Here is a 22,162-nt window from a genome sequence, read left to right as displayed (position 1 = left end):
CCATCTCCCCGAAGGGACTCAGGGTGGCTAACATGGGGCCAAGCCCAGATAATCACAATAAAACAAGATAAAATACATGCATAACACAAAACAAAACACATTTATACACAATGGCATAGTGAAATAATAAAATGACATAGTAGAACATAAGGATTAATCAAGGGCAAACTGGGCCAAAGTGCGAGGGATATAAATTGTAAAACTAATGGGTGAGGTAGATGGGTAAAGTGCTGCATTTAATAGGAGATTTGGAGGTAGGATAAATGGTGAAATTATTTCCAGCTGATGGACCAGAATAAAAATAAAAATGCATAAGACATCATGATTGGCACTGAGGACCTATCATGGGGATTAATTATTCATTCTTCAAACTGGAAAAGCCAAGTTTTAAAATTTTTCCTAAAGGCTGACAGGGTGGGTGACTGCCTAATCTCCCTGGGGAGTGAGTTCCAGAGCTGAGGGGCCACCATGGAGAAGGCCCTCTCCCTCATCCCCACAAGCCACGCTTGTGACAGAGGCAGGAGTGAGAGGCCTCCCCCAAAGACCAAAGAGATTGCACAGGTTCAAGGGGCGAGATGCGATCACGATGGTAGGCAGGTTCCAAAACATTCAGGGCTTTGTAGGTGATGACCTGCACCTTGAATTGGGACCAGAAAATGATCGGCAGCCAGTGGAGTTCCTTAAACAGGGGGGTTGACCGCTCCCTGTAATTTGCTCTGATTAGCAGTCTAAGACCGAGTTGATGTTAGGCCAGTTGAAGCAGTGATGAATTCCTGAGAGCACTTCCTTTTTGTCACAACACCTCTGTGCTGGGCAAGATTTAGTCACACTGTAATTCCCTCCCTGCACACCTTCTGTTCCTGTTTTGGCTCTCATCTGTCAGCATACTTTAGCCACTAACCAATCCAGTATTGTCAGCAGATGCTCTGTTGGGAGATCTTTGAGATCGGCCAGCAAAAGAGTGTGTTACTGGTAGCAGGAGCATATGTCCTTAGACTTGTTCGGGGATTCTCTATTTCTGCCCAGTGAAGCAGTGCTGAACTGTGTCAGGCTCTATCATGACTGGATCATGCTGGCTATCTTTCTCAAAGATGGCTTTGTAGGCTTCTAGGGATGGTGCAACGGGCTATTCAATCAGATGGGAAAAAGGCAACCTAAGGATAGGCTTCCGAGGTAGTTTACAATGCAAAAGTTTCTGATGCACTTTGTGTCAAGCTTCTTTGTTCTTCTGCTCCAGCTTCATCAAGCATATGTTAGGTAGGGTGGAAATTAGGCATAACTTCTCCTTTCTTGTCATGATTGTGGGACGGTTTTCCAGAGAGGTGGGTCCAGACTTGGGGAAAGAGGTTGTATATCCATCTTCCTCAAATTGGGATTAAAGCATTCAGGGACTCACTCAGGTCATAGAATCATAGAGTTGGAAGAGACCTCATGGACCATCCAGTCCAACCCTCTGCCAAGGTCAAAGCACATAGATCTACATCATTTCCACATTATAGTGGAATCGGGCAGTAGTACAAAGGTGTGTTTCTGCCATGAGTTTACTATATAGCAGTCGTGGTGAAACTATGACATGCGTGCCAGAAGGGGTATGCAGTTTCCTCTTGCCTGGCAGGAGTTCTGTCACTTGCCCTCAGCCTCCTGCTCACTTCGTTTTTGTGATTGAATTGGTTGAGACTTGATGAGATAGTCACTGAAAAACTAAAGCAAAATGTGCTGTAGGATGTCCCGCAAAAACAAAGTTTTTGCAGTTTAATAAATGTTTTCCATGTTTTTATGATAGAACCAATTAGGAAATGACATTTATAACCCAGGAACAAAAGTCATATTACGTAGTGTTATTCATGAAATCATTGACACAACCTTTTTATAGCACTTACAGAATATATGCAATAACTCCAATGGACCAACAGTCTACGGCTTTGCTGTAGGGTTTCTGTGCAAGCACTTCTGGAGCTGTAATAAGAAATGAGAAGAACAATCAATCAATGTGGTAAAATCCAACAAAAGTGGCCAAGCTGTAAACTCAAGAATTGTCCTTTGAATACATTGTTCACCTACCTTGTTTCATTTCCACTGAAACAGAATCTTTGAATTATGAGCCCTCTAAACATTAGAGACTGTTTATCAGTGTTTGTTTAAGCACACATGTCTCTACCATATGACTCTGTGTTCAAAACAGTAAGATCACTGTTACTCCAAGGGTTAATGTACAAGAAGCCAAGCTTCTCCTCTTTTACAATGCATAATAAAATTTAAGATAAATTGCAGAGCATATATACACTAAGTCTGTGTTTAAATCTCTCAACAAGTCATGAAATTGTTTGTTGGGGCTGGCTTTTTGTTGCCTGATATGGTTGTTAATCAGATGTAAACCACAGTTCGAATCCATGGCTTGTTCTGAGTTGCTGGGTTATTGAAACAATTGCTTGCTGAAACTTTCAAGCACTGCAGTATGAATTGTATTTGACACATGTATCTGTTCAGAAAGGATCTGTTTGTGCACAAAATTCAAATGTTTATTTTAATCTCAATGTTAAAGCTCTTTAAAAACATGCTTTACAGCAAAACTAACTCTAGGAATTTATAAAAGGGGCAGGAGAGAAATAAACCAGAAATGAAGAAGGAATGTGATGGTTTCTTTTGCTGTCCAGCATTGGGTAGTTTAATAGTGATTTTTCTTCTTCTTCTCAGAGAAGCTTGAGAGCTGTACATCTATGATTGGGCTAAAGCATATCTAATAGGTAATTCCCAACTCCCTTTCCAACCTAATATTTTCAGAAGTTTTTGAAACAAAAGAGAAGAGCATATCTGCAGTGTGCATATAATGGGCTACGCTTTGGTTCCAGGACCCCTTGTTGATACCAAAATCTGCTGATACTCAAGTCCCATTGTATATAATAGCAAAATCCATGGGTACAGAATTTGTGGATACGGAGGGTCAACTATATTCTGAATGCTTTCCTTCTTCATTTTCCACATTTCATAAAGAAAGTTTGCACATTTCTGAGTAACAGAAGAGTTCTAAACTCAAAATATTTCCTACTCAACTAGTAGAAGAGGTATTGGAAGAAGTAACAACAGGAACATTCCACAAGCAAACTGACACAACAGTTCTGTAGTTAACACTAAAATATAAATGCACATTCTGTTTGTTCTACTAATGTGAACTGTGTCATGTCAGATGAGGGGACTTTTCCCAAATCACCCTCCCATTTTATATGTTGAAAAACTTTATAAATATCTTGTTTATAGAACAGCTCCTTCCTGCAGTGTTGCACCTTTGTATCAGGAGACCTTGTAAGAACAGATGTTCATGACAGTAAGCAGCTGAAATATCATATGAGTCCATCCAAGTGGATGACCTTTTTGCCTTCAATGACAAGAACTACCAACCAATCTCTCTTTAATGTCATCCGTATAAATATATGAGAGGATGCTTTTAAATCGACTAGGCCCTGTTATTGCACAACAAGCAGGCTTCAGACCAGGAAAACCTGTACAGCTCTAATTTTTAACTTGACAGAGTATATTGAGGAAGGCTGTGAGAAAGGTTGCAATATGGGAACACAGTTTTTGTGGACCTTATGGCAACCTATGACACAGTGCAACATAGGAAATAGCTGCATAAAGTCTACCATATCACCTGGGACTACAATTTTACAAAAACCATCTAGACCCTCCTAGAAAGCCACAGCTTGTATGTGGAGTTTCAGGGCAGGAAAAGTAGATGGAGGAGGCAAAAGAATGGTCTACCTCAAGGTAGCGTTCTTGCACCGACCTTGTTTAACATCTTTGCTAACAATCAGCCACAACCACCATTCACAAAGAGCTTTTTATATGTTGTTTACCTTGGCCTAACAACACAAGCAAAAGACTTTGAAACAGTTGGACACCAACTTACTAATGCTCTGAAGGTCTCACAAGCTACTACAAAGATAATCACCTGAAGCCTAACCCTGTCAAGACACAAGTATGTGCTTTCAATCTACGCAATTGTGAAGGCAATAGGAAACTGAAGGTTACCTGGGGAGGCCAAGAGCTTGAACACTATTCCCACCCTAAATATCTTGGTGTCACCTTAGATCAGGAGCCCACAGTGGTGCAGTGGGTTAAACCCTTGCTGACCTGAAGTTTGGGTAGTTAACCTGAAGGTTGCCGGTTCGAATCCAGAGAGAGCGCAGATGAGCTCCCTCTGTCAGTCCCAGCTCCCCATGTGGGGACATGAGAGAAGCCTCCCACAAGGATGGCAAAACATCAAAATACCTAGGTGTCTCCTAGGCAATATCTTTGCAGACAGTCAATTCTCTCACACTAGAAACAACTTGCAGTTTCTCAAGTTGCTCCTGACATAAAAAAACACCTTAGATTGAATGCTAACATTTAGGAAACACTGTTTGAACACCAAGCACAAAGTAGCTGCACGCAATAACATCCTACAGAAACTTACTAATTGCGCATTGGGTGCAGACTCAAAATTAATAAAAACATCAGCCCTGGCCTTGTCTTATTCAACTGCTCAGTACGCCTGCCCCATCTGGCATAAATCTGCCCGTGTAAAGCAGGTGAATATAGCACTGAATGAGACATGTAGAACAATCATAGGATGTCTTAAACCTACTCTATAAGCTACCCAGCATTGCCCCCCCCCCCCCCGATGGCTATCAGTCTCCTCCCAGTAGACTTAAATCAAAGAAAAGTTTCATGAGAACCACCACTCCTCTTTATGTTCCCCCAACAACATCAAGATTATTCCCATGGACAACAAAATCAGGCAATTCCAACTGGATGGCCCCCTATGAGGGTCTTCCTCCAGGGGCAAACCAAGAATGGGCAACTTGGAAGCCCTTGCACAGACTCAGAAGTGGAATGGGTAGATCAAAAGACAACCTGGCAAAATGGCACTACCTAGAAGAATCCTCCATGTTGTGTGACTGTGGAGCAGAACTAACAACTCGGCACCTGTATGCTTGCCCACAATGCCCTACCTCATGCTCAGAGGAAGAACTGTTTAAAGCTACAGACAATGCAGTTGCTGTTGCTCGTTTTTGGTCAAAAACTATTTAGCTGCTTGTGATCCCTTTATTTTATCAGTTTTAAACTTATTTATTTATACAATGCTTTTGATACAAAATAAATAAATAAACCTTTTGCCAATTTTAGTATGGACTCCTTATGTTAAGTCTGACCACTAGACTATCTAGTTGAGTGCACTCAATAGTTGCTAGCAGCAACTCTTTGAAGATTCTACATAGGAATCTTTTGGATCCCTACTTGGAGATCCCAAGGATTAAACCTGGGTCCTTCTGTATGCAAAGTCACTGAACTACAGTTTATTTTTTACTCCAGATGAGTCCAGACATGAAATCAGAGCATCAGTAGAGTGGAGACAGACACAAGAATAAGGGGAATGACCACATATTTGGGAAATGTGAAATATGAAACAGGAAATTCCGAAGATAGCTGGTGACAAGAGACAAGACAATTACTGTTATGATAAAGGAACAATCACTATGAAACTTGGAACTGCAGTTAGATCATAATAAAATTCAGACTAGAAAGCAGTGTCAAATATTTATTGTTTCTTCAAAAGTTTCTTTGATGTCATGGTCTATGGCTGGTACAAAACCATTCATTCATTCAGAGGAGGGGAAAGTGAAAAAAGGGACTATATTGCTCCCAGACTTTGAATAAATTATTTTTTACTAAAAATTCAGAATCCTTCAGCCAGTATGTCCCCATGCTGCCTCGGGAATTCTGGGCGCTGTAGTCAAAAAGGTACTTTCTGCAATCTCTGTTCCTCCCCCACCATCCCAAATGTTTGAAAATGAACAGCTAACAGATGGATGAGGGAGGCCTGCAATCTACTTGTTAATTGATATGAGCCACCTTTGATTGCCACCTTCCCGGCATGTGCCCCCGCATTTACAATTTGAGATGTTAAGATTTTAAGGAGCTTTTATTTTTAAAAGTGTGAATCATATTCATAATTGTCATCTGTCAGATCAGAGTACTGCAAATAAAAACAAGAATGACAGAATGCCATTGAGTTCCTGCCAAAAGGAGGAGAGAAAAAAGGTCTCAAAACAAAGCCCCCAAACTTTTGGAAACTTAAAAAATAAGTGTTTCACAACAACTTTAATGCACATTAATCACCAAAAAATCCTAACAACTCCATAGTAGCATGCTGCCAAATGAAAGGGTTGGGGACGAGACATGAATGTAGTGCGTTGTGTCACCATAACACATTATCTCCCTTATAAGGATGTCTGGGCAAGGCAGTTGTCATTGCTTCTTTAGCAAACTGATTAATGAAGTGCCATGGTTGTCAAAGACAGGGCTGGTCTTCTGGTTCAAGGATGCTAGAGAAAAAGATCAGCAAGACTCGCGTTAAGCAAAAGTTGCCTAAGAATGCTGGGGATGTTGGGGTGGAATGGGGAACCTTCTGCTTTATTTCGCCAGATCAGTGGTTTCCGAACTCTAATTCTTGAGGTGTTTTGGACTTCAACTTCCAGAAGCATCAGCTACTTTGGCTAATGCCCTAAACGGTTCTGGTCCAACTTACCTGTCCGAATGCATCTCCTCCTATGAGCCCACGAGAACCTTAAGATCATCCAGGGAGGCCCTGCTCTCGATCCCACCTGCCTCATAAGTGCGGCTGGTGGGGGTGAGAGACAGGGCCTTCTCGGTGGTGGCTCCTCGGCTATGGAACTCCCCCCCCCCCCCCGGTGACATCTGGCAGGCTCCATCCCTTCTGGGATTTAGAAAGAAGTTGAAGACCTGGCTATGCACGCAAGCGTTTAATGAATGAACTCAGCATTGACATGGATTGGATTAAGGCTCTTGAACAAAGTCTGATGGATGATTGGCATATATAGTCGGTGTTGCGCTGTGTTAAATCTTTTATATATTGTATTTTACTATGTTATTTAACTATTTTAACTGTTTTATTCTTATTTTATTGTTTTATGATGTACTGGTAGTAATCCTGCCAGTTGTGTAAGTTGCCCTGAGTCCCCTCAGGGAGAAGGGCGGGGTAGAAATATTGGAAATAAATAATAAATAAATAAATATGAGCCCCAGTGGCAAAGTGCGTTAAAGCACTGAGCTGCAGACCGAAAGGTCCCATGTTCAAGCCGTGGGAGCGGCATGAGCGGCTGCTGTTAGCTCCAGCTCCTGCCAACCTAGCAGTTTGAAAACATGCCAATGTGAGTAGATCAATAGGTACCGCTCCGGCGGGAAGGTAATGGCAGTCCATGCAGTCATGCCGGCCACATGACCTTGGAGATGTCTACGGACAGAGCCGGCTCTTCGGCTTAGAAATGGAGATGAGCACCACACCCGAGTCAGACATGACTGGACTTAACGTCAGGGGAAAACCTTTACCTTTAAATAAATATGATTATAGGAGCTGGTGTCCAAAACACTTGGAGGACCAGAATGATAGGCAGCCTACAAGTTATTAATAAGATTAGGATTTGAAAAAATTGGCTTGTTGTGGAAACAAGGATTGGCGAGAAAGCTTCAGTGGAGACATCTTTTCCCCATGACAACTCTCCCAGGAATGAATTTCCCTTCCAAGGGGTGGATTTCTCTCACTTCCTGTTGTCTCAACCCCGTTCTTCACTATGAGTCATTTGAGACTTGGATGTTTGTAACTCAGAGACTGTCACGCTCAAGGCAGCGGAGCACCAAGAACCGTACACGGAGGCCAATAACTATCTAATATCTTTATTAAGGAAATATATAAGATTAATAAAAACAAGTAGAAAATATAGTTCAGAAGCAGACCTATCAAATGAGGTCAAATATAGTCCAGAAATATTTTGTCCAATAAATGATATTAGAGTCCAAAGATAAAATCCAATAAACCGAAACACACACTATTGCCAAGCAATAGTGTGGGGAATTGTCCAGGGTCTTTCAAGGTCCAAGGTAAAACCACAAGAAGGCTGGAAACAAAGCTTGAATCTAGGAACAAGGTCCGTGACTAGGAACGAGGCAAGGCAATTCTTGAATACTTGAATAGGCAAGGCAAGGAAACTGGATTTGCGGATTTAGCGAAGTCCCCGCAAGGCTGGAACACGAATTCACTTCTGAAGCTGCTCTGTTGTCTCTGCACGGAACCAACCGTGCCAGGCACCTTTAACTGGGTCTCGTTTTCCCGCCAAACAGGTGTCCAGCGTTCTCTTTCCCTAGAGAACACGAAACGAAACCCAACTGTCCAGATGTGAGATTCCCTGGATTTTCCCAGGGGAAACATGGCTAATCAGTGTCTTGTTTGGCTGCAATTCTCAAACTCCTGCGAACCCGCTCTTTCACTCCCCTGTCTGCAGCAAAGGACTGTCTCCTAGTGAAGGGAGGTGAGAGCTGCTCAAGGTCTGTTTTAATTGGTTCTTGTGTAAGAACATCAACATCAGGCATCTGGAAGGATTCCGGCTGTTGTTGATCCGGAGAAAACCCCATGTTTTCTTCCTCATCCGCCACAGTGACACTAGGAGCGGGACTACAAGGCCCATGAGGCATCACACTATCCCCCCTCTCAAGCCCCTCCTCATTCAGGCCCGTCCCCCGAGATCCACGGGGCCGCGGCTTGGAAGGGTAAGTCCGGTGAAAGCGCCGAACTAAGTCAGGGGCATGGACTGTGGAAGCGTCTTCCCATGAGCGTTCTTCCGGTCCATAACCCACCCAATCAATCAGATACTGGAGGTGGTGGCGATGAAAGCGAGAATCTAAAATGTCTTGGACTTCAAATTCCTCTTCCCCGTCCACCAATGCAGGGGCGGGGGGGGGGGGTGGCTGGTTCACATCTGGGCGCGCACCATCCGCCGGAAGAAGGAGGGAATGGTGGAACACCGGATGAAGGCGCATGGCACGCGGAAGTTGAAGTTTGAAAGTCACGGGGTTAAGTTGCGCCACCACTGGGTAGGGACCAATGAAACAGGCATCTAACTTCCGGCAAGGACGTTGGGAGGGCAAAAAGCGGGTGGACAACCAAACCCGATCTCCTACCTTGATCTCGGGGCCGGGTTGGCGATGGCTGTCAGCGTGACGTTTGTAGTCCTCCTTGGCTTGATCAAGTTGCTGGTGCAAGAGTTCTTGCACTGCCCCGAGTTCCTGTAGCCAATTCTCCGCTGCAGGAACTTCTGAGGTCTCCACAACGGGAGGAAAGAAACGGGGATGAAACCCGTAGTTTGCAAAGAACGGGGCTTCTTTGGTTGAATTCTGGACACCATTGTTGAATGCAAACTCTGAAAGCGGTAGTAGGGATGCCCAATTGTCCTGTTGGTAATTGACATAACAGCAGAGATATTGTTCCAGAGTGGTATTGGTGCGCTCAGTCTGCCCATCCGTTTGAGGGTGGTGAGCTGAGGATAGACGAGAGTCAATGCCCAATAGTTTTTGAAGGGCCTTCCAAAAACGGGAGGTAAATTGAGATCCCCGGTCTGTGACCAAACTCTTGGGCAGGCCATGTAATCGGAATACATGCTGAAGGAATAGGTCTGCGGTCTCTTTGGCTGTAGGAAGTCCCTCGCAAGGAATGAAATGGGCCATCTTGGTGAAAAGGTCCACCACCACTAAGATCGTGGTGAATCCAAGGGACGGTGGTAGGTCCGTGATAAAATCTGCTGAAATTATCTCCCACGGCCGAGAGGGGGTGGGAAGGGGATGCAAGAGTCCTGTTGGCTTTTCCCTCCGTGTCTTGGAGCGTTGGCATATAGAGCAGGAGTTGACATAGTTTTCTACATCCTTGCGAATCCTGGGCCACCAGAAATCCCGTAAAATTAAGTGCATGGTTTTAAACAGTCCAAAATGCCTGGCAGGTTTGCTGTCGTGGCACAAGTTGAGAGCCTTTTCTCTTCCGGCCCCTGGAGGAATATAAACATGGTTCCTGTAGCATAATAAACCATTCTTAAGTGAAAATGGGAAGCGTAGTCCTCGTCGAATCTGTTCTTGGGCCCAGGCGTCTGTCTGTTGACTGGTCCTGATCTCCTGGGTAAAAGGAGAGTCCGTGGATGTGGATCTTGAGTTAGGCGAAGCTGGCTCGATTGAAGTGGATTTGGTATTTCCCACCGTGAGCGTGGCAAAGTTCTCGGGTTGCAGCAATTGGGTTTCTGGGATGTCTTTACGCCCTGCTGCATATTCTGGCTTCCGTGATAGGGCATCGGCTTGTTTGGTCTGGGCAGGAGTCACATAATGGATCCGGAAGTCAAAACGTTCAAAGAACAAAGCCCAGCATTGCTGCCTTTGGTTTAGCTTCCGCGCAGTCCTTAAGTGCTCCAAATTCCGATGGTCAGTATGAACTTCGATAGGGAATTTGGCTCCTTCTAGCCAATGCCTCCAATTTTCGAAGGCTGCCTTGATGGCTAGGAGCTCCTTTTCCCAGATGGTGTAGTTCCTCTCTGGGGCTGTTAGCTGGCGTGAGTAGTAAGCACAAGGGTGGAGATGTTCTCCCACTGGTTGCATCAGCACGGCCCCCACTGCCACATCAGAGGCATTCGCTTGGACAACAAAAGGGGTGTTTGGATCAGGGTGTTGAAGAATTGGCTGGGTCATGAATAGCCGCTTTAACTGCTGGAATCCTTTCTCAGCTTGTTCTGTCCAGCGGAACGGTTGTTTCCCTCGGATGCAGCTGGTAATTGGATCAGTCCAGCAGGCAAAATCGGGGATGAACTTGCGGTAGTAGTTTGCGAATCCTAAGAAGCGCAGTACTTCCTTTTTATTAGTTGGCGCCCGCCATTCAAATACGGCTGAAACCTTTGCCGGGTCCATGGATAGCCCCAGTGGCGAGACACGGTATCCCAGGAAGTCTACTTCTTTCAAATCGAAGGCACATTTTTCTAACTTGGCGTATAGTCCATGGTCCCGCAAATGTTGTAGCACCATTCTGATGTGCTGGTCATGCTCTGTTTGTGACTTTGAGTACACCAAAAAATCGTCTAAATATATAACCAAAAAGCGGTCTAGATAGTCTTGAAAGATATCATTGACAAAATGCTGGAATGTTGCGGGCGCGTTGGATAAACCGAAATTCATAACTAAGGTTTCGTATAATCCGAATTTGGTCTGGAAAGCGGTTTTCCATTCATCTCCTTCTCTCACGCGAATCAGATTATAAGCCCCACGAAGATCCAGTTTGGTGTAAACTTTGGCGCCCCGAAGTTGGTCCAATAAGTCCGAGATTAGTGGCAATGGGTATCGGTTCCGCTTCGTGATATTATTCAGAGCCCGATAGTCCACACAAAGGCGTAGGTCCCCCGACTTCTTCTTCACAAACAGCACCGGGGAAGCGGCTGGGGATTGAGAGGGTCGAATGAACCCCTTGCGGAGGTTTGTCTCTAAAAACTCCCTGAGAGCTTCTTGCTCTGGTTCAGTCAGGGAGTAAAGGTGTCCTCGCGGAATTGGGGCCCCCTCAATCAAATCAATGGTGCAGTCATAAGGTCTGTGCGGGGGTAGTTTCTCGGCTTCTTTCTCATTGAAAACATCCCAGAAGTCTGAATACTTCTTAGGCAGGGTAATGATGGGCTCTGTGTCCGTGGCATGGCAGACCTTGAGTTCTCTACTGGACCAGGAGATGCTTGGGTCATGGAGTGTCAGCCAAGGGATTCCCAAAATCACGGGGAAATGAGGAACCTCAGTAACGAAGAAAGAGATTTCCTCCATATGTTCTCTTATCCACATCCGAGTGGGCTCGGTCCATTGGCTCACTGGTCCCGTCTTCAAAGGTCAACCATCGATGGCTTGCACCACCCGGGCATTCTTAAAGTCATGGTATTGTAATCCCAATGAGTTAGCATAGTCTCTATCAATGAAGTTGTTGGTTGCCCCGGAATCTATCATGGCATGGATCATGACGGGCCCCTTTTTAGCTGACCACAGTGTGACCACCAAAAGAAATAGGACTCCCGTTTGCGGCTCTTGAGTGGAGCTTTTGACCGGGTTGGCGAGCCTTTCTACACACGGTCGCTGTCTTCCCCCGTCGGCTTAATCTCAGCCGCCTCAGTATTCTCCGCGTTCGCGGAGGACGCTGCCGCCAAACGGGTGGGGGGCTTCTTCTTTGCTGGGCACTCCCTGGCGAAGTGGCCCCCATTTCCACAGTACCAACACAAGTTCAAACGCTGCCGGCGGGCCTTCTCTGCAACATCCAGTCTGGGGCGCACGTTGCCCAGCTGCATCGGCTCGTCCTCACTTCCCAGGGGAGTAGAGGCTGACTGTGGTGGTCTCCAGACTGGGCGAGGCTGGACACTGGCGGTGGAAGGGGGTTTCGGCCCGGCTCTTCCACCCTGGCCCCGGATCCACTGCCTCTTGTTGGCGAGTAGGACTTCTGCCCGTAAGCAGTGGGCGATGAGTCTCTCAAGAGTGTCCGGGGGTTCCACCCTGGAGATTTCTTCCTGCATCTCATGGTTAAGACCCTCATGAAACTGTCCTCTGAGGGCTATGTCATTCCAGCAGGTGTTTTGAGCCAACACCCGGAACTCGGCTATGTACCGTGATAGCGGTCTGTCCCCTTGGAAAAGGCGTCGGAGTTTGTGGCCGGCCGCCTCTTGGTCATCTTCAATTCCCCAGGTATTTCGAAGGTGGGCCAAGAATTGCTGTGCGGTGTTTAGGTACATGGAGCCCGCATCGTACAGCGCTGTCGCCCATGTGGCCGCAGGTCCATCTAGGAGACTGTAAATCCACGCCACCTTGACATCTTCTTGAGGGAACTCCGTGTGGCGGGCTTCTAGATATGCCATACACTGGCGACGGAATACATGAACTTTGGAGGCTTCTCCGGAGAACTTGGTTGGTAACGCCAAAGCAGGGAGACGGGCTCCTCGATCTTTCAAGCCCCGAATCTCCCCCTCGTGTTCTCGGAGCTTATCCCGGATCCGGTTAAATTTGTCCTGGGAGATGGTGTAGCTGGCCGGTGGTGTTCCGGCTGGTGTGCCCGCTCCGGCTCCTGGTGTAACAGACATATTGGCCTTAGGTTGCTTGGTGCTTTGGGTGGCGGATACAAACTGTCACGCTCAAGGCAGGGACTGTCTGTATTCCAGTTTGAAGCTCGCTACAAAACGTATGACTTCAAAGAATACTGCAGCATGAACTGAGGCCTTCAAAGCACATCCAGCAAAAGTCGTTGGAAAGTCTGAAGGTGCTTAATTCATTTCAGTGAGTCTCAAATGTAAAACACATTGCATGGAGAAACTGATTCTGAAGAATGTGAAGTGCATTGTAGAAACCCACTCACTTCATAAAATTTGGAAGAATTTGGAAAGATGCCCCAAGGGCATAGCTGGGCAGCAGGGGTCCAACTCCATTTAGCATCTCCATTGCCATCACCCACCTCTCATGCCTCTGGGGCACTGGTGTGTAACTCAGCAGGGAAATAAAAAAACCACATTCTCCTGTGGCTGTTAAGTCACAGATACTGTGGTTCTTGAAGTGGTTTGAGGCCCATTCAGTGGTTGTATAATCACTTTCCCGACCTTAAATCCATTCCAGAAATGGCAATCTAATCATCCACAAGGCAAACACAGTTTCGCCCAAATTAGTTCCAAACTGATCTAAGTGGTCCGTGTAGATCTGGGACATGAGAGAAGCCTCCCACAAGAATGGTAAAAACATCAAAATATCCGGGCATCCCCTTGGGCAACGTCCTTGCAGATGGCCAATTCTCTCACACCAGAAGCGACTTGTAGTTTCTCAAGTTGCTCCTGACACGAAAAAAAGTGTAGATCTATCTGGTCATAGTGACACCGTGGCTTTGCGATGATTCAATGTACACAATCTTTGTTTCATGCACAAAATTACTGAAAATAGTGTATGACATTACTTTTAGGCTATATGGGTAAGGTGTCTAAGATGTAAATGAACTTTGTGTCCAAACTTGGGTCCTGTCTATCACATTTTGTGCCAAATATGCAAATACAAGTTAAAACAAACCCCCAAACCAAAATATGCCTGGTTCCAAGCATTTTGAATGAGGAATAGTCCACTTGTACTACTGCTGCTACTGAATGTAATGTATTGTATATTGTTGTTTAGACACATGGTACTTTAAAAAGAATGAGAATAAAGGTCCTTGTCTCACAGAACTTACAGCCTAGACAAGGTAGACAAGGGAGTAGGAGGAGTGAGATGGAGGTGAGGAAATCATAAAAAGATTGTGTATATGTCTGTTAAGTGCATGGTGTGATGTTTACCCACAACAATTTGAACATATTTGCTTCAAGATTCACATTTATCATAACTGTGACAGTTTCACAGTTGAAAGTAGAGATACTTCACTAACCAGTGTGACACAGCTATGAATCATTGTTGCACATTATAGTGTCATGTAGCTTTGCAGTCTATTCCATTTGCTCAGCTGGTCTCTTTCAGAAAAAAAAAATACTGATCCAGTTTAGAAAAAAATAGATGTGTTATTTGTCAACTGCTTGTACAAACCAAAGTATCTCCTTGCAGATCTTTGGTCAAGCCTCCTTCTCCAGATTAGATTGCCTTCTTCCTCTGATCAACTCCACCCATAGGCTTTTTTTGGTTTATGGAAGTGTCCTTAGTCCTTCAAAAGATTACCAGAAAACAAACACACACACACACACCTCTTCTCTTCCAACAGATGCCATCTTTGAACATACCTAAAGTACATATCAGAATCATAGAATAAGAGAGTTGGAAGAGACCACATGAACCATCTAGTTCAACCCCCTGCCATGCAGGAAAAGCACAATCAAAGGAGTCCCGACAGATGGCCATCCAAACTCTGTTTAAAAGTTTCCAAGGAAGGAGATTCCACCACACTTCAAGGCAGAGAGTTCCAGTATTGAACAGTTTGTATGGTCAGGAAGTTCTTCCTAATGTTCAGGTGGAATCTCCTTTCCTACAATTTGAACTCATTGCTCCAAGTCCTAGTTTCAAGGGCAGCAGAAAACAAGCATGCTCTCTCTTCCTTATAACACCCTTTCACATATTTATACATGGCTATCATGTCTCCTCTCATCCTTCTCTTCTGCAGGCTAAACATGGTTTCCAGACCTTTGATCATTTTAGTCGCCCCCCTCTGGACACCTTTCAGCTTGTCAATACCTCTTTTGAACTGTGGTGCCCAGAACTGGACACAGTATTCCAGGTGAGGTCTAACCAAAGCAGAATACAAAGGCACCATAATAATAAATAATAATAAAACTTTATTTGTATTCCGCCCTATCTCCTCAAGGGGACTCAGGGTGGATTCCAACATACAAATAGGCAAACATTCAATGTCTTAATAAAACAAATACATACCAACAAAATAATCCAGAATAATTCCACATGGAAACGTAAAATTAGAACCTAACATCAATAAATTAAACAAAACATTAAGCAAACAAATTATGTAACGACATAAAACCCAAGCATAAAACACCCACATTGATTTATAGGAGCAAACCAAAGTTCACAAAGTCATATGGGTTGACTGTGCGGCGGTATACTCTTGTAGTATACAACAAAATTGAATTATGCTAGACAATGGTTTCAGTTGAATAACCTGCAATTTCTGATCTGTCAGGAAAACAGAGATTAACCAGTGCATAAAGACAGCAGAGCTTTAGAAGTGTTTTGCTTTTTTGGTGCCCAAAAACCACTCTCCCATAAAACAACTTGTTTCATATCATGCACTCAAGAGACAAAAATGAAGTATTTGATGGAAATAACATATTTGGTTTACTCACAACTTTCCTGTGATCAGCATACACAGGTACAAAAACTTATTAGTCCAGTTTCAAATATCTTTGAGACGGCTTTTCTATTAGTATGTGTTATGATAGAAATCAAAAGAACTTACACAGACGGGGTTGATGACGGCAGAAACTGCCATCAAGGAAGTAAAGATAATTTAAATGCTAGAGTAAATACATAAATGCAAGTTCAGGACAATTCCTGTCTTTAGTGGTTAGCACAGAAGTCTTACCATTGCCCAGCAGGGTGAGGTAATAAAAGGAATATAGATCTGTATTGCCAATTACAGCATCTAAGGTTGAAAAGAATAAATAAACTAGATTCTCAGCTGGATTCCAACAAGTCAGAAATGGTGAAATTGCCTGTCAGGATGAAAGTCCAAACACTCTGGAATAAGAAAATTAAAAAATGTGTATCAAAGGCTCAGTGATACCCTACTGATTTTTTAAAAAATCCATTTCCATACACTTCAATCAGGAGTTGGACCAAGACTTAGAACAAGATGGCTAAATGTCAAATTAAGGAATACTCCAAATATGAAAAAGTTAATTAATAGATCTGTAAAATGGGAAATTTGGATGTGCATAAATATATAGGATTTATTACCACATGTTTTAGAAACTATTCACATTAGAGTTTCAGGATAATTCACTTTGAAAATAGTGTATAGTGAAGGTACAGAGTAGAAATTGCAATAATGTAATCAGAATTCAATTAGGACTTGAAAGGAAGCTATGAAAGAACCATATAAGACACTGAATTATATATCTAAAAGTTATGATGGTTCATGCCTTTGTATTTCGCATTTCTATGTTTGGATTTGAAAGCTGGTCAGTGAAGAAAGTTGTCAGGAAGAGAATCAACTCATTTGAAATGTGGTGCTAGAGAAAAGTTCTAAAATGAAACAAAAATCTGTCTGAGAGACAAGCATGCCTGAAGTGTCTCTAGAAACCAAATGTTTTAACTGAGGCCCATTATACACCGCCATCCACATTATCTGCTTTGAACTGGATTATATGAGTCTACACTGCCATATAATCCAGTTCAAACCAGATGCTCTGGATTTTTATGGCAGTGTGGAAGGGGCCTGAGGCTGTTGAACTCTGGCCATACCATGAGAAGACATATCTCACTAGAAAAGGCAATAATGCTTGGGAAGGTAGAAGGCATCTGGGAAAGAGAAAGACTCAGATTAAACCACAGCCCTGAGTTTGCAAGAACTCAACAGGGTTCTTGAGGGTCAGGTGACTTGGAGGTCTCTCATTCATCGATCACTATAAGCTGAAGTTGATTTGAAGACAGTTAACATAAACACATTGAAAATTCTTTAAATTACAAAACTCTTAAGAAGTTTGGGCATGAACACTAGAAAGATTATTGTGACTTGGTCTGTTCCATCATTAAGCCTTCCTAAGTTCTATTTTGCAAAGAATGAACTAATGAGCAGCATCTGGAACATATCTCTGTAATGGACGAATTGCCAGGAATGGTCTCTAAATTGTTCTGAGAACACAAACTGCATTTGATTATGAGATTATTATTTGCACAGCACATTGTTGATTAACTATGTAGCTATAACCTTGTTTTGGAGCCACACTACGGTGAGCCCAAGGTAGATTTAGATGTTTTGGTAGACCCATTTAAATAAAAAAAATGTAAACCCACAAGTATTCCTGGCTCAAATTAATTAACAAAGGCTGCAATAAATTTCCTCCACACAGACACATGTTGGTGGATCTACACGGTGAAATCATACAGTTTAACCTGCATTATATGGTCAGTATAGTCCAGGCATGGGCAAACTTGGGTCCTCCAGGTGTTTTGGATTTCAACTCCCACAATTCCTAACAGCAGGTAAGATGGCTGGGATTTCTGGGAGTTGAAGTCCAAAACACCTGGAGGACCGAAGTTTGCCCATCCCTGGTCACTATACTGACCATATAATGCAGGTCAAGCTGCATTATTTGGTAGAGAGGCTCCTGGGCTAATAAACCTTTAATTCATGGTATGTTATTCTTGCATACTATTTTATTTGATCCCCCCTCCCAAATCAAATAAATCTATGCAAGCTTGAAGTCTGTTTGCTCCTTTCTATAAGGTCTATCCTCATGCAGAGAGAACATTCAAGGCTTGCGACTAATACTCTGTTCTACAAATATGCATGTTAAAGGTATGCAAATAAGCAAGTGGACCTGTACTGCTGCCCATAATGTGTTTTCACTTTCTCTAATGATATTCCGTGCGTGTAAAGGCCCTCTCTCCCAGAACCCTTTCTTTTCTGCAAGCCAGTTACAAAATTCAAAGCTTGTCTCCTGTGCGTCTTTCCAGAAAATGTCTCTTCAGCTTGGAGGATGTGGGTATTGTAGCCAACAATTATCAACAGTCACTAAAGGAACATCTAGAGCCATTGAACCCATTTCTTCAACTAGCTCTAGGAACAATGACTGAATGTGTGCCCATCAAGAAGCAATTAAGTTGTAAAACACATGGTCCTTTTTAACTGGACATGTTGTGGCATCAGTTCCAGTACTGTATTCTGGTAAAACAGAAGCAGATGGCAACTTATAATATGAGGAAGAAATCAAGCTCCATCAAGGAGAACACAAAACAACTCCATTTTGGGGAGGGGAACTGTCCTCTGACTGGGATGTGTACAGTTTTTAAAAATGTGTTGTCGAAGGCTTTCATGGCCAGGATCACAGGATTGTTGTTTTCTGGTTTGTATGGCCATGTTCCAGAAGTATTCTTCTGGACCTCACAACTTCTAAGGATGCCTGCCATAAATGTGGGCGAAACATCAGGAGATGATGATGATGATGATGATGATAATACTTTATTTATATATCGCCCTATCTCCCCGAGGGAACTCAGGGCGGTTTCCAATCAAAACAACATACATTACATAGTCAAAAATTGAGAATATTAAAAAATACAACTATACAATTAAAATAGACAATAAATAACAATTACAACCAATCAAGGTCAAGAGGACAGGGATCATTGGCCAATATCATAACAATTTGATCAGGGATGAATGAATTTTACACAACATGTTCCAGTGCCATAGGTCAGAGGTATACAGAGTAGTTTACTCAAAAACCTGCTGAAACCACCAGGTCTTCAGATCTTTACGAAAGGTGGATACGGTAGGGGATAGCCTCCAGGAAAGAGTGGAGACACTGCAAAGCAATGCCCCCAAGACCCATTCCCGAGAGCCGACCCAGATGGATACCATGGTCGATGGTATCAAACTTCTCTGAGATGTCCAAGAGAACCAGTAGGGATGCACTCACCCTATCTAGCCCTCTGAGGAGGTCATCCACCAAGGCGACCAAAGCTGTCTCAGTCCCATGACCAGGCCTAAAACCAGACTGTGACGAGTCCAGATAATTGGTCTCAACCAAGAATTCCTGGAGCTGAGAAGCGACCACCCTCTCCAAGACCATACCCAAAAAAGGGACGGAGATTGGACGGTAGTTGTTCAGTAACAATGGATCTAAAATCGCCTTCTCAATATAGGTCTCACGATTGCTTTTTTGAGGCAAGATGGAATATGCCCCTGTTGAAGAGAGGTGCTGATAATTCCCGTAATACTTCTGGAACATGGCCATACAGCCCAGAAATCACACAACAACCCAGTTTTTAAAAAGATTCGGCATGTGATGACTTGCTGTGATTTCATTCTAGATTGTCATATTGCAACCTGTAGCATTCTCACAGCTTTGAAAAAGACTCCGTACAATTGATCATTGACACTATTCCTAGCTGACAAGGCAAACACAAAACATCAAGAACACTGACTCTTACATATATTGGGCTACATGGAATAATGGCCCAGACCAGTGGTTCCCAACCTTTGGGCCTCCAAGTGTTTTGGACTTCAACTCCCAGAAATCCCAGCCAACTTGTCAGCTGTTAGGAAGCATGGAAGCTGAAGTCCAAAACAACTGGGGTCTCATCACACTTGAGCATTTATCCACTTTAAATCCAGTTTCTGCCTCCTACAGAATTCTGGAGTTTGTAGTTTGGTGAGGTCCAGGACCAGTCTGGCTGAGCTGGTTAAACCCCCTCACTAAAGTGCAAGTTCAGCAGCACTGAGCTGCTGAACTTGCAGACTGAAAGGTCCCAGGTTCAAATCCTGGGAGCAGAGTGAGCGCCCGCTATTAGCTCCAGCTTCTGCCAACCTAGCAGTTCGAAAACATGCCAATGTGAGTAGATTAATAGGCGGGAAGGTAATGGCGCTCCATGCAGTCATGCCGGTCACATGACCTTGGAGGTGTCTACGGACAACGCCAGCTCTTTGGCTTAGAAATGGAGATGAGCACCAACTCCCAGAGTCAGACATGACTGGACTTAACATCAGGGGAAACCTTTACCTTTTAAAAGTGGATTTAAAGTGGATTTAAAGAGAATCCAAACTCTAGCATGATGAGGTCCCTGGAGGCCCAAAGGTTGGGAACCACTGGCCTAGACCAATAGTTTGGCTATTTATAGGGAAGTTTTCTACATGCAAATTGTATGTAAATAAACATAATACTGGTAATGGACACCAATATATGTGGAATAACATGCAACCAATATCATTGTGCCATTTTTTTGCAACTTTTAGCACCTTTTTCAAGGAAAGGAATAATATGGAGTGGATAGCATGCACCTGCCATAATCACATAAAGCTTCCCATTAGGAAGGCATGGACTCATAGTATGTGCATAGATTTTGACTGGTTGTACTGATAACCAAATGGCAGACATGAAAACCCATGGTAACAACAGCAACAAACTTGTGATACTTATGTGTATATGTCAAAGCTGATTAAATTCCATTCCACCCTTCAGGTGCACAGAAAAAAAATCTGTTTGATGGTTAGAAATGAACAGATTCTATAGCACTAGTAGAAATAAATGAATCTTCAATCTTATATTGGTCTCCCGAATTATCTGTATTTTCCTCCTAGATGACAGAACACTGTATAAAGTGAGAATAGAAGAAAGGGAAAATAAAGAGGATGGTTTTGAAGTCATTTGGATACTATTTATTATTTCTGTTATTCATGTGAATTCTGGATTTAGAACACTATCCAACCAAACTTTTTCTGAGAAAAAGCTTGTTTAGAAAATTTGAAATGTTTGGAGTAATCTTGTGAGAAATTGTGCAATACTCTGAGGTTTCAGGGTTAGTTTGGACAGATGGGCCAGCTCTAATTCTAACTGTTCCACTGTCCACACAGGCCACTGTTCTCAACCATTTCTTCTACACTTTGTGGTTCAGGGAAAACAGAATGACTGGGCCCGTGTTGTTCTTTTGTCACTGTGGCAGACAGCCATTGAGCTCCAGAGAGCTGCTGGCCATTGACACCCTGCAATGGTCAGGGGTTCTCCTAGAACTCTGTTGCAGTCTAGCAGTAGGGTCAAAATTGGGTAGTTTGGACTCCACCTTGCCACTGCTGTGGGATGTAGTAGTTACACAGGGGTGTGTAGCCACCCTTAGGGCCAAGCTGGACTATTGTTACTCCAAATTAGATGGCATGTGTAAATGCGCTCTACACCCAAGAGAATGAGGGGAAGAAAAAGAAATGAAACAGTATGAAATTGCTAATAGTAATGGTAATAGTGTGACTCAGAAGAGCTCTCTAGTAAAGGACACTGCAGAGAAAACCTAGGAGTGTATAACAGTAACAGCAGAACTAACGGAAGGCGTAATCACATGGAATGACAAGAGTCATTTTGGTCTGTTTGTTCCAAGTTACCCAGGCAACAAGCAAAAGAGAAAAGAGTCAGGGAGAAGAAGAGCAAGCAGCTACTGACAATAAAAAGAAACAGAAAACATATTGAAGTAGAAAGTGATTTAGGGTATAAGACATGTCAACACTGAGTTCAATCAGGCTTTCAGTTCAGTCCAGGCCTGCAGTAGCTAAACACTGATGTGGCTGAACTGGGTTAACTACCCTGAATTAACCTAAGTCAGAACAGGCTCAGACCAAGGACACAGGATGACAGCAGGTGCCATTTCATGGGTGTGTTTTGCCACCACATTGGAGGTGGAGGGATCCCTAGGATGGTAATCCAGTGGCGCTGAACTGTGTTCAGAGCAGCTAAGCAGTAATCCAGGACACCAGATCGGACTCACATTTGTTGTCATTGTAAAAAGGGCTATGATAATGGCATTTAAACATTGTAATGATAAAATTATGATACACTATAGACTAGACTAACTGTATTTACCAAAAAAAGTCTTCAAGGGCAAACCAATGTAGAGCACACTGCAGTAGTCAGTCCCTAATGTTACTAGATAATGAATAGTTGTGACATGTCTGTTAAGCAACAAGACTGAGATTAGGAGTACCACCAAAGAGTCCAGTCCTATTCAGAATAGGTGTGATGACTCATGGGCCATGTAGTCCTGTTCCTAGTGCTGTTGTGACAGATGAAGAGGAAAACTTGGGTTTTCCACCATTTCAGCC

General features: G+C 43.5%; 1 protein-coding gene across 2 annotated transcripts in view; it reads right to left on the bottom strand.

The window, feature by feature from the left end:
• camk1d (calcium/calmodulin dependent protein kinase ID) overlaps positions 1-22,162 on the bottom strand; it is a 281,944-nt gene that overhangs the window by 29,893 nt on the left and 229,889 nt on the right. For both annotated transcript variants that reach the window (XM_062981787.1, XM_008118830.3), the window contains exon 6: positions 1,881-1,956. In XM_062981787.1, coding sequence (XP_062837857.1) covers positions 1,881-1,956 — 76 coding nt within the window. The remainder of the gene's footprint in view (positions 1-1,880; positions 1,957-22,162) is intronic.

This window comes from Anolis carolinensis, chromosome 5 (assembly GCF_035594765.1).
Source record: "Anolis carolinensis isolate JA03-04 chromosome 5, rAnoCar3.1.pri, whole genome shotgun sequence".
NCBI classification, from domain to species: Eukaryota; Metazoa; Chordata; class Lepidosauria; order Squamata; family Dactyloidae; genus Anolis; species Anolis carolinensis.
Note: the sequence above shows the minus strand (reverse complement) of the source record. Positions and strands in the feature narration are given on the sequence as shown.